Below are 15,773 nucleotides of genomic sequence, written 5' to 3'. Positions count from 1 at the left end.
AAAACCGCCCCGAAGCTCCGGAGTCTGGCCAATGGCGCGGAAGAGACCGGGTACGCGAAAGGGTGATCTACCCGCCATCTCCACTCTGCAACGATGTACAAGCTTCTTGTTTTGTATTTGTTCCGGTCAAATTTTTATACAGTGTTCCATGTCTTGTCAATTAAACCCTCGTGCATTTCCACAGGAGAAAGAGTAGCCAAGATTCCCACTGGCCCATTGTGTCATATTCCCATGGCTATATGAACGGCCCGCTGTTGAGAAGGTTCGTCCGGAGAGCTCTACCTATGGTCTCGTACGTCAAGGCCTGGAAAGGATTTTTGAACGTCGGTATCTACCGTACAGGGAGTACCTCTTCTAGCTTTGGCGACGTCAGCATGATTGACAGAGTAGGGAAAAAAGAAAATCTCTCGTAGCAAACCTGGAAGCTTGCTAGCCAACAAGCTGCTCCTTCTTGCCAGTTTTGAAACAATCCCTATTATTTCCGGTAGTCTGGCTCTGTTGTTTACTTCCGAATCTGTTGATGTGTCGAAGGACCGTTGTTCCCCTCATTTGTATCGTTTGTGTCAACGCTTGTTGCTGCAAAGCAATTTTGCTTCTGCCGGAAGCTGCCATTCTCCAGGTTTACATTCCATAGTACATGGTCGTCTCTCGCTTTCCATCAGGCTTGATTAACCCTTGCCACCACCACCACCACCACCACTTCTTCAGACTACCAGCATGGCAAGTCAAGGCGATGGCGAACGAGCCGATGGTCGTCGTGGCTCTCGCATCTCCAGAGCTTCTCTAAAGGAGGATTATGCTCAGCTGGACGAGTACGGAAAGCTCGTCAAGTACGTGTCGACTTTCCAGAATGCCGATGCCAACCTGGAAGATCAAGGTGATTACGAGGAGAAACGCCTCTGGTATGCCCCATGGAAGAAGCGCAAAGTCCGCGTCAAGTCAGTCGAAGAAAGTGCGGGTATGTATCCTGACGACTGGCTCATCACCGATATTCGCGAGGGTCTATCCAGTGAGGATGTGAATGTTCGCCGTCGCCGCTCTGGCTGGAATGAATTGGTTTCAGAGAAGGAGAATCCTATTGCCAAGGTTCTGTCCTACTTCCGTGGTCCCATTCTTTACGGTTCGTATTTCCCACACCCCATGACGTGAAATCTACTGATCTTGTGGAAGTCATGGAGCTGGCAGTTTTGCTAGCTGCTGGTTTGGATGACTGGGTTGACTTCGGTGTCATCATCGGCATCCTCGCTTTGAATGCTGCTGTCGGTTGGTATCAAGAGAAGCAAGCGGCTGATGTCGTTGCCAGTCTGAAGGGTGACATAGCCATGCGAGCAATCGTGATACGAGACAGCACTCAGCAGGAGATATTGGCTCGTGAACTAGTGCCTGGTGACGTGGTATGTCATTGTTCTTGCAGGAATCACTTTCAAGGCTGTATCTAAGATGCTAATGCATACTTCTCAGATCATCGTGGGTGAAGGTCAAGTCGTTCCAGCTGATGCCAAGGTTATTTGTGACTTCAATGATCCTCACGGCTGGGAGGAGTTCAACCAACTGCAAGAGCAAGGCATGCTCGGTGGCGGATCTGAGTCAGAAGATGATGAACCCAAGGAGGGTGAAGCCGAGGGCAAGGAAGTTGGGGAGGGAAACAGTGAGGGCGCCGCAGGCGAGAGCCACAAGCAGAAAACTCGTCGTCGCGGTTATCCCATTCTCGCCAGCGATCACTCTGCAATTACGGGCGAGTCTCTCGCTGTGGACCGGTACATGGGTGACATGATTTTCTACACAACTGGCTGTAAGCGTGGCAAGGCTTATGCCGTAGTACAGACCGTTGCAAAGACCTCCTTTGTGGGCCGTACGGCGACTATGGTGGCCTCTGCTAAGGGCGCAGGTCACTTTGAAATCGTCATGGACAACATTGGAACATCTCTGTTATTCCTCGTAATGACTTGGATCCTTGCTGCGTGGATTGGTGGATTCTTCCGTCATATCCCGATTGCTTCGCCCGGACAACAGACGCTGCTTCACTACACTCTATCCTTGCTCATTATTGGCGTGCCTGTAGGTCTTCCTGTCGTCACTACCACGACCATGGCTGTAGGTGCTGCCTACTTGGCCAAGAAGAAAGCAATTGTGCAGAAGCTGACCGCTATCGAATCTTTGGCTGTATGTACACCACCAGGATTGAATTGCTGAATGGATGCTAATCAGTATATAGGGTGTGGATATCCTCTGCTCGGACAAGACAGGAACTCTGACAGCCAATAAGCTCAGTATTCGTGACCCTTATGTGGCTGAAGGCGTGGATATAGACTGGATGTTTGCAGTGGCTGTGCTTGCATCTTCGCATAATATTGAATCGTTGGATCCCATCGACAAGGTTACCATTCTGTCACTCCGGCAGTATCCCAAAGCGCGAGAGATCTTACGCCGTGGCTGGACAACCGAAAAGTTCACGCCATTTGACCCGGTCTCTAAGCGCATTGTAACTGTTGCTACATGCGATGGAATTCGATATACTTGCACGAAGGGAGCCCCGAAAGCAGTGCTGGCGCTCACGAACTGCTCGCAAGAGGTTCTGGACCACTATAAGGAAAAAGCCCAGGAGTTTGCCCATCGGGGCTTCCGCTCACTCGGCGTGGCTGTTCAAAAGGAGGGTGAAGAATGGATGCTTCTAGGAATGCTGCCTATGTTCGACCCCCCTCGTGAAGATACTGCTCAGACAATTAGTGAGGCACAGAATCTAGGTATCAGTGTCAAGATGCTCACGGGCGATGCCATCGCTATTGCCAAAGAAACCTGCAAGATGCTGGCTTTGGGCACCAAGGTGTATAACTCGGACAGGTTGATTCACGGTGGTCTGAGCGGCGCTATGGCTAGTGACCTGGTAGAGAAAGCAGATGGATTTGCTGAAGTGTTCCCTGAACACAAATATCAAGTGGTGCAAATGCTCCAAGAACGAGGCCATCTGACCGCAATGACTGGCGACGGCGTGAACGACGCACCTTCACTCAAGAAAGCTGACTGTGGTATCGCTGTCGAAGGTGCGTCGGAAGCAGCACAGTCGGCATCGGATATTGTGTTCCTCGAACCCGGCCTCTCGACGATCATCGACTCTATCAAAGTCGCAAGACAGATCTTCCACCGCATGAAAGCGTATATTCAGTATCGAATTGCGCTTTGCTTGCATCTGGAAATCTACCTAGTGACGTCGATGATTATTCTGAACGAAAGTATTCGCGTGGAGCTTATCGTCTTCCTGGCTCTATTCGCCGATCTTGCGACTGTCGCTGTGGCATACGACCATGCCTCCTTTGAACTACGTCCCGTGGAATGGCAACTCCCAAAGATCTGGTTTATCTCCTCGATCCTTGGTCTGCTTCTTGCACTGGGTACCTGGGTTGTTCGCGGGAGCATGTTCCTCAAATCGGGCGGCATCATCCAAAACTGGGGTTCCGTTCAGGAAGTTCTGTTCCTCCAAGTCGCACTCACAGAAAATTGGCTCATCTTCGTGACACGCGGCATTGACACCTGGCCGTCTCTACAGCTAGTCACCGCTATCCTAGGCGTTGACATCCTCGCAACGATCTTCTGTCTGTTCGGATGGTTCACGAATGAGGACATGAAGACCGACCCTGCCGACTCATTTGTCGAAACCAAAAACGGATGGACTGATATCGTGACGGTCGTCCGCATCTGGTGCTTCTCGCTCGGCGTGGAGATTGTCATTGCACTCGTCTACTTCATCCTCAACAAGATTAAATGGCTCGACAATCTCGGTCGCCAGAAGCGCAGCAAGGGTGAAATCAAGATGGAGAACTTGCTCGGTCATCTGGCTCGCTTGAATATTGAGTACGAAGAACCTGGTAAGCCTCCAGGCCGATACCATTTGGCTACAAGTAAGGAGGAGGAAGGCATGGAGTGAAGGGCCCGGGAAGGGGCAAGGCAGTTGAGTAATGATGGGTATTCCTGGATTCCGATGGGGGTCGCTATGTTAAGGGAGAATAACCGTCCCTTAATTCCCGACTCATCGGCGTCTAGAGTAGATCCATGTGCAGTGGTTTATGTTTTATGGCTGGAAGAGGGGAGAATGGCGGAGTATGGTTTCATTCTGCTTTTTTATTTAGTATGTTGCTATCTATTTTTTACTTTTTATTTATTCTAATCAGGTGCAGAAAAAAAAAACCTTTATTGTTTAACCTTCGGGTTTTCCAATTCCCGTCCAAGTTACTCCGCACATCAAAAGGGAATTATGAACGGGTGGGTTATACTTGGCAGTAGTACATAACAATCTTAGTCGATTGCAAGTTAGGCTCGGCTCCGTGTCCGCCTTCAGTAAATGCTAAAGCACTAAAGCACTGGAGTAGATGGGTGCTGACGAACTGCTTACGCTTAGCAGACGCCACCTTGAACAGACCAGGTACTAGCGACTTTCCAAAACTAAAGGATGAAATTAGATCCCTTTCCACTCCGAACAAGCGGCATAGAGAACGATGAGCTTTGACCCTTTAATCAAACTAAAGGCTTTGTTATATTAATAGTATACCTATATCCAGATTTCACCCGTAGCTTCCATCAATGGAATCTGCAGGTTTAAGGCCCTCTGACATGATAATTTCTGGTTTGGGGTCTGACTCTCACTACCTTCGTTCGTAATGCAGCGCCCTTGAGATAGAACTAGCTAGCCTTGCGCAGACCAAGCCTCCGTCAGCTACCAATAGTTCCAACACTGGGGGCCTGAGTCGGTACCTGAACTAAATTATGAAGGATTTCCTAAACGCGTTCTTGGTCCACTTTCATTTCCAACGTTATCTATAGATCCAATGAGTGTTGACGGGACTCCCGATATTTGCTAGTGGTTGTTGACCTAAACGTGCAGGAGCGGGGTTCAGAGTAGACCAAGCCCAAACAAGGAGATACACACAAATTGAAGGATTCTACATCGTATCAGGTCGACACCTTTGCCCACGCGAAGAGCTTGGCAAAGGATGTGTATGGGAAACTAAGATTTCAATGATTGTCCGGGGTGACGTACGTTCAAATGTACTCATTTTCCGAGCTCATGAGATTGGAATATATAATTGATCAGATTATCCCCCAACCTCCTGTCGATCTTCCCATCTTGAAATATATCCAAGAGCTAGTTTCGGTAGGCGAAGATTCCTCGATGCACGAAAATGATATAATTCAAGGGCTAACGTGGAACAATGGATTTAGGTACACAATGAAGTACTTCACTACTTTGGCCCTCACCCTCGCCTCCGTGGCCACTGCCGACTGGGCCCTCTACTGCGGCGATTCCGTAAGTTCAAACCAAAACCCTCAATTTCTTGCCATGTTATTCAATGCCACTAACTCAACGGGATCAGTGCACTGATGGTACCCTCGTCGCGTCCGGCTCAGAAGCCGAATTATCATGCACAAGCCTGGGTGGTACATACGATTACTGCTACATTCTGGCGGACTCCATCTACTATGTAGATTGGTGGAAGGCAATCTTCACGGAGAACATTGACTGCATCATCTCTGGTGTTGCAGGAGGTCGCGAGAGTAAGGGGCTGTACAATGGCTCATGTACCGAGGCTGGGTCCTGGAAGAGTTACGAAGTGGTCGTTAATGCTTAGCTTTACTGATGTTTATCTTGAGTGAATTGACTTGGCTGGTAGAGCAGCAATGGATAGAATGTCAAAGACGATGAGTAATATTTAAAGACATCCATGTATGGCATCACTGGAGATAATTATGGATTGGGGGTATCAAGGAAGGTTGGGTACATAAGAAAGAGTGAAATCCAGTGGGCAGTGCATGTGATATAAATGAGTGGAAGTAATGCTCATTGTCGTTGATAGAGTTTGACCAATTTCTCTGGCGGTTTGCTTTCCTTCTGTCTTTGGGAACAAATATCCACTTGAGCCAACAAGCTTTGAGGATAGTGGGCTTGGTGTATTCGAAATTCACGCACTGAGGCGTCGGCGTCCAAGAGATGCTTAGTTGTATCCAATACGCTTGGCGCGACGGAGGTTCTTAGTCAAGCCGTGGGTGAGACCTTCAACCACGCCATTGGCCTGTTTCAGGCCATTCAAGAGACCGAAGAGATCTGAGGTGAGAGGTTTATTGCTGTTGCTGTCGTCGTCATCATCGTCATTGTTGTTGTCGTCTGACTGGTCGATAGGTGTAAGGTCGGGATCAGCAAGGTCTTCGGGGTCAATCACAGAGGGCTTGCTAGTAGTGGTCGGCTTAGGAGCAGGCTGAGTAGTAGTTGGCTTGTCGGCAGTCGGCTTGGGCGCGGGCTCAATTGTAGTCGGCTTATCAGCAGTCGGCTTGGGCGCGGGCTCAGTTGTAGTCGGCTTATCAGCAGTCGGCTTGGGCGCGGGCTCAGTCGTTGTCGGCTTAGGAGCAGCTGCGGGCTTGGTCGTGGTAGTCGGCTTGTCAGTCGGCTCTGGCTCTGGCTGCGTAGCGGAATCGGTAGGCTTCGGCTCGGTGGTTGGCTTGGTGGCACTGGTAGTCGAGGCGGTAGTGGGTTTCGGTTGATCATGCCCACTGGATGAGGAGCCAGATCCAGAGGAGGAGGAAGACGAGGACGAGGAGCCGGGTGCATTGGAAGATTGCGAGGTATTCGGTGAGTTAGTGGACGTTGGTGCAGACGCCGTGGCCGACGCCGGGTTGGACGACGACGACGAACCGGAATTCGGACCACCAAGCGCCTTGCGCACGCCATCAATGAACCCTTGGTTCGCATATGCCTGAGTCGTATCCCACATCATTACACCACCAAAGCTTTCGAACTTCTTCGAGTATTCGATCACATCGGCAAGTTTGTCGACAGGCACGTAGCCGGTGCTGGCGGCAGTCGTATCGGCTGGCACGCCCAAAATTACCTTGACGTTCTTGTTCTGCGACACGGTCTTGGCCCAGTTGTCCCATTCTTCGAAGTTATATTTTGAGCTCTTGCTGTCTGCGTTGAAGTTGTTTACGCCGCAGAAGTTGTTGTAGAACTGAACCCAGACTGCATCGATGGAGACGGGGCCGTTCAAGATATCCTTGTCGGCGGCATCGGGGTATGGGCACTGGGGGGCCGCCGTCAGGAAGTACTGTTTGCTCGTCTCCTTGTCCATCAGGGACCGCAGCTCATTGGCAAAGGGAGCCATGTTTGTGACACTGGCTTCAAAATCGAAATCGAAACCATCCATACTGGCGCTACCAAATGGGCGCAAGGCTTTAGAGCCATCTTGCTGGGGTCCAAAGGTCTCCCAAATCAGCTTTGCGCCAGTTTTGGCATCCGACTCCGACTTGAAGCCACCCTCGCTGTACGTTGCGCCACCGATGGACAGGAGAATTGTTTTGCCTTTGTCCTGGCATGTTTGGATATCCTGACTATTGGGTGTTAGTCTGGCCGGGACGCCAGCATCCACAAAATCACTTACGCAATCTTAGGACAGTTTTTCAGTTGTGTTCCGGGAAACACATCACAGTCCTGGCTGGTGACGGAGAAGTCCACCTCGGGGACACCACCGGGTCCGTTGACCATCATGTCGAATGCGATTGGGATGACCTGGTTGCTTCAATTAGTCTGCTCTCCCTTTCAATCCGGCCCTAATCTCCCATACATCAATGTTGTCATCTAAGATCCGGTTAGCCACTGACTCTCGCATCCAACTCCGGAAGATAGACTCACTCTCGCAGTAATGTGCCAACGACTGCTGCACTTCGCCTCCTTGTCCTTGCAGCGAGTTTTGGCCTTTGTACTTTGTTTAGCCAACGCCACTCTCTTTATCACTTCACTTAAACATACCCCAGTAGACGACGATATTGCTGTCCGAGTTCAAGTCAAGCTTTGCCTGCACTGCCCCCAAAGAAGCCAGCAGTACTGACCAAGGCAGATACGCTTGAGACCGACGCATCTTGTCGATTCGAAATCTAAAGAATGAAAATGAAGGAAATTAAGTATTAAGTGTCGAATTACTATGGAAATGAATGGAAGGGATATAAACCCAAAGAAAGCACTCCAGACCAAGATCACACGAGCCGTGGAGCGGCTCAACGCGTGAGCATATCTTAAATAGATATCATTGAGGTATTTTGCTATCCAGTTGCATACCTTAGACAAAAACAAACACCTCGCCCTTGTACGTCATCGGGGCTCTGCGTCCGAAGCATGGTCGGCTCTCCACGCCAGCAACCAGACTGACAAACTTCCGGACTCCACCCCAATGAGGGGCTCTGTATGCAATATTCGTGGAAATAATTGCCTTGTGTTTTTGATTCGCCTTCCAAGCCTCACTCGGAAGATGGGATGCATTCCATCTGTGTTGTCAGGGGGTTTGGTGGGTCTTCCGGAATGCATCCCGGTACAGGGCAACAATAATCGACGCTGAAATGCGATCTCGGCCAAGAAAAGGGAATCAGAAACGTAAGATGCTGGACGTGTCCACCTGGGGGACATTAAAATACTTTCTGTATCTCACATTGTGGACCTTTCGAGTGCCAGTTAATTTCCGACAAGAATCTCGAATCGTCTAGAACTCTAAGTTCTATACACAAGTACCTATCAATTTATCTTGCAAGAGAGCTTGACATATCAACAATAGCGTTATACAGATGACTCAAAGCACAGAAGGCCCAGGAATAGATCATCTATATCGAAGGCTCGCGAACCAGAAAATGGTGCACCATAGGCTCCAACCCTCCATACTGGGAATAATCAGTAGACACTGTCTCTACTAGCTTAAACCCAAGATTAAGATATAGTTTCAATGCGGCCGGCTCCGACATAACATATGTCTTCAATTTATACTGATCGGCAATTTGCAACCCACTTTCAACCAGCATCGTTCCAACACCACGCCGCCAATAAGAAGGGGTCGTGGTCAAATAGTCCAGCGCTAGCGAGGGATGTCAGCCAAGGCATTCACAACCTCCAAACCTTGTTCACCTACTTAGGAATGGACCATCTCGCGTGACCCGCTCATCAGCAGCCTCGAGGGGTGCACTTCTGTAATTCATCTCTGCCCCAGACTTGAGGCCGATGGGACGACCGTTTTTCGTGTATGCTTGAGCCAGCTTTTCAAAAACTGCTCGCTCATCAGATGTGACCTCGGCTACTTGGGCTTCTTGCCAGACATCATTTCTCGCTAGATGAGGAGGGAGTAGCCACCGCCCGTATCCAACGATTTCGCCCGAGCGGACGTCAATCACTTTTTGATGTCGTTTGGTCTCTCGTCCACTGATCAGGTTCCAAGGGACGCGGTCGATGGCTTTGGTAATTATGTCGTTAGGAAGAACATTGTCTTCCCATTGTTTTACCCAATGGGGATCTGTGAGACGGGCGCTCATCATGGCAGTGGCAAGGCCAGGGGCATCTGCCGGGAAACAGGGCTCAATAGCAAATGTCATATTTAATCAGGGTGAACAGAAGAAAGTAGAAACATGCGATGTCTATGGAATTTTGACTTCCTCTCGAGGCTCAACTCAAATCAAATAAAATCCAGGATCGAAGTTGTCAGATAATGACTGGTAAGCAGGACGCCAAGTGTCCTATACTTATCAGCCGCTAGTGGACGATTACGACGGTAGAGGATTCACTGAACATTATTTAGTGCGAAATTCGCGATTTTCTAGGCTGCCATATAACCATATAATAATAGATCGGAAAAATTATATTTGAGATCATGTGTGAGCAGGTGACCAGCAGTCATATCAGCGTATATAAACTATCTAGTCAATATTTTCCCAGATCAGTTTTCGGGCCTACCTCATCGATTGTATATATTCACTAACCAGTTCACCACACCACCATATCTTACTGGAATTCTATACAATTACTCCTAGTAATTAATACCCATCTGACGCACAAAGTAGTCTCTTAATATCTTTGAGAATCTCCTCTAAGCTTTCTAACCACTAGTAATTGTCTCGTCACTCTTTATACTAACACATCAATTTTTACGTATAGTATTATTCACCATAATCTGCTACATTCCCCTGAAGGAACTATCGAATACTGTTATATCGTTCTCTATAAGTAAGCTTTAGATGGAATTTAAGAAGTCTTTGTTTGAACAACATGTAGATAATGTTGAAGGGGTTTAAGGATGACCATAGAACATCCTCAGAGCACATATCGAAATTCCTCGTTCTGCAGATCCGTCAAGTTCTCGTCAATCGAGTGTAAATGCTGTTGACCAGGATCTGATCTAAATCTCTTGTTTCTCTTTGCATTCTCTCTACGCAAGTAGACCCAACTGATAGACGCAGTCACTACTACTCCACAAAGACAGACAAAGCTGCCTATAAATCCAGCACGATATAAGGGTCCCGGAGAGGCACCGAAGATCAGTGGCCCAATGATGTTGCCAATACAATAACCGGCAAAGGTGGATGCACTGGTGGTTGCTTTTTCTGCTGGATGTTAGCTGAACTTTGATCTTCGCAAAATGGGAGAAAGACTTACTGGTATGACCAGCAATATTGGACGCGACCAGTGAGACGGCCAGCCCACCAGAAGCAACTTGGACAGCGATCAAGAAGATTCCAGCAAACAAAAGGCCCTTATTACTGCGAGGTCCCAACCAACAGATTAAAGTCCCGGCGATGGAGATAAGAGCACATATAATTATGCAAAAGTAGCGAGTACCATTGCACTTTCGCGTCACATAGCCAACAAGCAAAATGGACAGTGCAGTGATGGCACCGATCGGACATGTCAATGCCAGTGAGTCAAAGTGACTGAATCCAAATCCATTGATAACAATCGTTCCGAAAGTACCGATTGCCCCAGAAGGTACTCCTGTCAAGAGAATGATGAGGGTGCAGCTGTACGTTTTGAAGTCTCGGAAGGTCTCGAGGAACTGAGCTTTATCGAATTGACGGCTGATTGTGCCTGCTTGGTTTCGCTCAAGTCGGCTAAGAGCAATTTGGCGTTCGCTCTCATTGAGTCCCTTTGTTGTGATGGGACTGTCTGGCAAGCAGAAAAACAAGACCACTGCCCAGGTGGTGGTGATAGCGCCAAGGACTAGGAACATAGGCTTCCATGAGACGAGGGGTCCATGAATCTGCCCAAGTCCATAGTTAATCAAAGGAGCAATAGTAGTGGCCACCCCAACACAGCAATACCAGAGTCCGGTACGCAAGGCCTGCTCATCACGAGTCCACCAGAATGTGACCAAGACCGTGAATGTGGGCGCGACAGCGGATTCGAGAAGGCCCAGCACAAGCCGATTGACCATGATGCCAGAATAGTTGGAGCAACCGGCAGTTGACATGACTACTATTCCCCATAGAAATGTCGCCCCCGAGATGACACGTGAAAGCGGGAAATGCTGCGCCAGATACATCATGGGGTATGTGCCCACCAAATAGCCAATATAGAAGATCATCGAGGCATTCGAGTACCGTCGGTTGTTCGTGATGGCTGTGCCATCTGCTTCATATCCAACGATGGTGGTCAAGCCTAGGTCATCGTTGAAATTGAATTGTGTGGCGGCACTCATGATGCCTTTGTCGTAGCTTTGCAGCATATATGTGAACATCATAAGCGGAACGATCCTGGTAGGTCAGTATAGGTACCAGTGTCGGGAGAGGCACAGTGAAGAAGTACCATAGATCGAGCTTACGGACAAGTCGTCGCTCTTCTTCTGGTGAGAAGGGATCGGCGTTCTTGTCCATTTCGTCCACCTTCTCCACCTCTTCGAGGTTGAGCTTCTCGACGCGTCTGATGGAGTCATCCATGTTCAAAGGTAAATGATTCAAATATCCAACCGGGCTGATATTGCAGAGCTGCAGCAGACAGCTCGGTATTTATATGTAGCATTCCATTATGATACAGCTCGATCACAAAAAGACTTGAGTTTCCCCGGATTTGCAATTCAAGCTAGAGACAATTGCCGAAATTGCCGAAAGGGCCGGTGGGGAGGCCCCACACACTTAAAAGATGTTTTCTCGATTCCCCGCGGCAATTCTCTCCTCTACTCCACCCTCTGTGATCCACAAGATGGACAATTCCGGTAAAAAAGCCGGTCGACGATCTCGTGTCGCATGCAAACCATGTAATCAACGCAAAATACGCTGCGATGTGACGCAGCTCGGTCCACCCTGCACAAACTGCCAGCACGAGGCGGCTGTATGCGAGATTCTTCCGCGCAAAAAGCATCGGTGGGTGGAGCTGTCTATTCATGGTCTATGATCTAATGTGTTGATTTGAGGTAGACCGCGTATGTCAAGGGCAGCAATAACTAGAACAGAAGATACACAAACAACCGTCCACTTAGGCGATAAGACGACGGACGTGGCCACAGACACAGATGGAGTTTTACCTGACGATAGTGCCTGCTCCTATATTGGTCAGTACCTCTTGTCCATACGCTGCAGATGTGGAGACTGATATTTCTCAGGGGATACGCGCGGTCCAAGGCAATCAGTGTATGAATTGTGTCACCCAGGGGTCCCACAGGAAGCCCATCAATCGTCACCCGCAAACCTTGAACCTGGCAAGATCTCAGGGACAGGCACGAATCTTCGACCACATGAGATAGAATATATCAGACACGAAGGAGGGTTTGCGACAATACCAACGGATGTCTGTGATGAGCTCATCAAATGTTATTTTCACCATGTGCATTTCTTCCAGCCGGTGATCGAAGCACCCGCATTCCTCAATGAGTATGTACAGAATGGAACACGGAATATTAGCCCTGTGCTATTTTGGAGTATGCTTCTTGCAGCCACCAATGTGAGAATGCCAAAATAAACTCTCGGAACCAGCACTAATAACCTGTTAGTACGCTGACATTAAGGTTTTGCAACGGGCGGGATTTGAAACTCGGAAATCCATGAAAAGGGCGATGTACAGAAGAGCCAAGGTGTGTCACGCTAGAATATGACAAACCAAGATAACCACTAACCCTTCTTCGAGGCTTTTTACGACGTTGATCGCAGCATAGATAAACTTGTCCTCATTCGATCAGTTCTATTGATGAGCTTCTGGTATACAGACGCTCAGGATCACACAGGGGCGTCACACTGGATTGGGATTGCCATTACGCTGGCCCAAGGAATCGGCATACATCGCTGTGGCAACTCTTCAACACGAAATAATCAACTATCGTCATCTGAGCTTCAGCGTCTCACCCGTCGTCTTTGGTGGACGTGCGTGGTCCGAGATCGGTGGGTATCCCTGGCCAAAGGCCGACCTATGCGAATCCATGATGAAGATTGTGATGCCCTCTTTCCTAGTCCTGATGATGTACTGCATGAATTGCAGCTCGTTTCAGCGGAGGCCCGGCAGAGATTCATCCCTCCAGATCTGGACTGCCTTGCTGCTATGTGGGTAAGGCTGGTCAGGACGAGCTTTGTGCTTGGCCGTATTTTACGTGCTCATTATACACTTCAAGCTCCTAAGGCAAGTGTCGAAGAGATCGATGGGTTGGCTGCAGAACTGCTCGAATGCCACCAAAGTGAGCCAACTGTGATATACGCTGCAAGCGATACTGTCCGCATTCACGAATACCACCTTCAGGTTTTTTACCAGTGTGTACAATCCTGCCGTGTTTTCATTTCCTGTCTAACATATTCCAGGGCGAGTGTGACCGTGCTCTATCGGCCATACGTTCTGAATTCACCTTCTTCATTTCCGGAAAGTTCGTCGACCACCTGGCAGAAAATTGCGCAGAATCGGGCACGAGAGGCTGCCTCGATGACAAATCAGGCCCTTGAAAAGATGATCGAGCTAGATGTTGTCAAATCGATCAAGCCCATGTTGTAAGTATGTCTTTTTGGGCCCGGGACTACATCACTGACATCGGTTATTTGTTAGCATCACATCCTTGATTCCTGCCATGCAAATCCATCTATTCGACTGCAAATCCAACAGTTCACTTCAAGCCAATCTTGCTAAAAACAGACTCAATCTCTGTCTGCTATTTCTAGAGAGTTTGCGCGATACTTATTGGAGCGCTGGTGTTATGTATCGACTCTTCGATCGTGCGCAGGCTATATTGACCAATCACAACAACCATGGAATCCAAGACTCGAATACCCCAAAAAGGACTGCTCTGCCCAATATACCCAATCAAGCTATTGGGCAACAAGATGGTAATGGTACTACGACGGAGATTATGACCGCCAACCTTGCACCGTTTATACCGAGTGGTTCTGGCGCTGGTGTCCTTGGGGCGGAAGACATTACAGGCGGATTCAATACTCATTATTCTGCAGATTTCAATGCTCTTGAGCAGTTACTAAGCCCTGGGTTTGCATTGTCAGACCATCAATCTCAGGGACTATTCACGGATTTCGCTGGGCATGGAATGGAAGGAGAGTTACCGATGAATATGTATAATATGTGAAACAACAAGGTAACCCTTGATCATCACTGTTTTATATCTCAATAAATCAGATAATTCTAGTGGTTCATAACACCAACTCCACATGAGCGCTTTCTTAAAGGCCCCTTGCATAGATATCAGTAGGGGGCATCCAAACATTTAACCGGGAGAAGTACCTCTCAATTCTCATCAAAGATCGCGCGTAGGGGATACTTCCGGCAATTCGGCAACCAGCAGCGTGGCAGCCGCCCTACGATCTGGTACCACATAGCCAGAGTCTATCTTGTATAAAGAATGTTCTGCGGGGGAACTCCGGGGTAGTGCATGTGTAACCGCAGCGCATGGTGCAGCAGGCTCGAGAGCAAGCCACATATAAGTTGGCTTTGGTAGGTCATATTCTCTATCGTTTTTGTTTGCAAGCTAACAAGGTAGTGCTTTCCGTCTCATGGCACCTTCGTACCTCCGTATACTCCTTGTAGGAGTCACAGCTGTAGCGGCTACCCTGTGTGGAGACATACCACTTCCGCTAGGACAGTCCTTAGGAGGCGTCTTCAACATATCAATCATAAGTGATGGCATTGATCGCAGCTTTCTTCTCTCTATTCCACCAAAGTACCATCCACACATTCCAACTCCCGTCATCCTGTCATATCACGGGGGGAGCCGGACAGCCGAAAGTCAGTTGCAGCTGGACCAACTGACTAATCCTGAGTTCAACACCAGGGACATCGTTGTGTATCCCCAGGGAATAGATGTAAGAGCCCAAAGACCTTCGAAATGATTCTCCAACTATCAAACACAGTCTCTCTAACCTTCGTGGCCACAGAACAAATGGCAAGGCGTCCCCGGCGTCACGACCAACGATATCAAATTCACAAGTGACATCTTGGACCAGATAACTTCGCAATATTGTATCGATACCAATCGCATCTGGACGACGGGCAAATCCGACGGTGGTGGCTTTTGCAACCTACTTGCGTGTGACCGCGAGATGTCTAGTCGTTTCGCTGGTTTTGCTCCCGTCTCCGGTGCATATTATGTCGACACATTGCCTTGTCTACCATCGACAGTCCAGATGCCTTGTAACCCATCACGAACGAATATACCACTACTAGCATTTCACGGTGGAAACGACACGACTATTTCGTATTGGGGCGGCGAACGGAAAGATGAGTGCCTGCCAAGTATTCCGCATTTTATTCAGCAATGGGCTGCACGAGATGAGCTAAGCAGTCGACGAAAGAAAACGCTTGCAGTTGCATCTGACACCGTCGTTTACTCCTTTGGTCGGGGATTGGTGGAGTTGGTATATGACTCGGTGATTGGTCATGACTGGCCCAGTACTGTTGCCAATTCCGATAACCAGGAAGCCGGTCACCATGTGGCTAGTTTCAACGCCACCCCCATCATTCTTGACTTCTTTGATCGGCATAGTTTGTGAGGGGACGGCAATAC

The 15,773-nt window shown here is 48.8% G+C and overlaps 6 protein-coding genes across 6 annotated transcripts; 3 read left to right on the top strand and 3 right to left on the bottom strand.

The window, feature by feature from the left end:
* Positions 1-717: 717 nt before the first annotated feature.
* On the top strand, positions 718-3,922 carry N7484_003442 (putative plasma membrane H(+)ATPase; the record flags this gene model as incomplete). Its single annotated transcript, XM_057113862.1, has 4 exons — positions 718-1,120; positions 1,171-1,394; positions 1,462-2,163; positions 2,216-3,922. 4 exons carry the CDS (start codon positions 718-720, stop codon positions 3,920-3,922), a joined length of 3,036 nt encoding a protein of 1,011 aa, XP_056974002.1.
* A 1,116-nt stretch (positions 3,923-5,038) lies between these two features.
* Positions 5,039-5,621, top strand: N7484_003441 (uncharacterized protein; the record flags this gene model as incomplete). Its single annotated transcript, XM_057113861.1, has 2 exons — positions 5,039-5,299; positions 5,367-5,621. 2 exons carry the CDS (start codon positions 5,039-5,041, stop codon positions 5,619-5,621), a joined length of 516 nt encoding a protein of 171 aa, XP_056974001.1.
* A 363-nt stretch (positions 5,622-5,984) lies between these two features.
* On the bottom strand, positions 5,985-7,898 carry N7484_003440 (glycoside hydrolase family 18 protein; the record flags this gene model as incomplete). Its single annotated transcript, XM_057113860.1, has 5 exons — positions 5,985-7,371; positions 7,422-7,549; positions 7,605-7,618; positions 7,673-7,735; positions 7,790-7,898. The coding sequence occupies 5 exons, from the start codon at positions 7,896-7,898 to the stop codon at positions 5,985-5,987; spliced, it is 1,701 nt and encodes a 566-aa protein (XP_056974000.1).
* A 733-nt stretch (positions 7,899-8,631) lies between these two features.
* Positions 8,632-9,390, bottom strand: N7484_003439 (GNAT family N-acetyltransferase; the record flags this gene model as incomplete). Its single annotated transcript, XM_057113859.1, has 2 exons — positions 8,632-8,879; positions 8,934-9,390. 2 exons carry the CDS (start codon positions 9,388-9,390, stop codon positions 8,632-8,634), a joined length of 705 nt encoding a protein of 234 aa, XP_056973999.1.
* An 867-nt stretch (positions 9,391-10,257) lies between these two features.
* Positions 10,258-11,724, bottom strand: N7484_003438 (uncharacterized protein; the record flags this gene model as incomplete). Its single annotated transcript, XM_057113858.1, has 4 exons — positions 10,258-10,280; positions 10,324-10,395; positions 10,448-11,541; positions 11,594-11,724. The coding sequence occupies 4 exons, from the start codon at positions 11,722-11,724 to the stop codon at positions 10,258-10,260; spliced, it is 1,320 nt and encodes a 439-aa protein (XP_056973998.1).
* A 262-nt stretch (positions 11,725-11,986) lies between these two features.
* On the top strand, positions 11,987-15,759 carry N7484_003437 (uncharacterized protein; the record flags this gene model as incomplete). The annotated part of the gene is made up of 10 exons (XM_057113857.1): positions 11,987-12,147; positions 12,202-12,206; positions 12,264-12,335; positions 12,387-12,724; positions 12,774-12,854; positions 12,908-13,521; positions 13,570-13,752; positions 13,808-14,242; positions 14,751-15,072; positions 15,145-15,759. 10 exons carry the CDS (start codon positions 11,987-11,989, stop codon positions 15,757-15,759), a joined length of 2,826 nt encoding a protein of 941 aa, XP_056973997.1.
* Between the last annotated feature and the right edge of the window lie 14 nt (positions 15,760-15,773).

The sequence above is a fragment of the Penicillium longicatenatum genome, assembly GCF_028827895.1.
Source record: "Penicillium longicatenatum strain IBT 33135 chromosome Unknown contig_2_segment0_segment0, whole genome shotgun sequence".
Taxonomy (NCBI): Eukaryota; Fungi; Ascomycota; class Eurotiomycetes; order Eurotiales; family Aspergillaceae; genus Penicillium; species Penicillium longicatenatum.
Note: the sequence above shows the minus strand (reverse complement) of the source record. Positions and strands in the feature narration are given on the sequence as shown.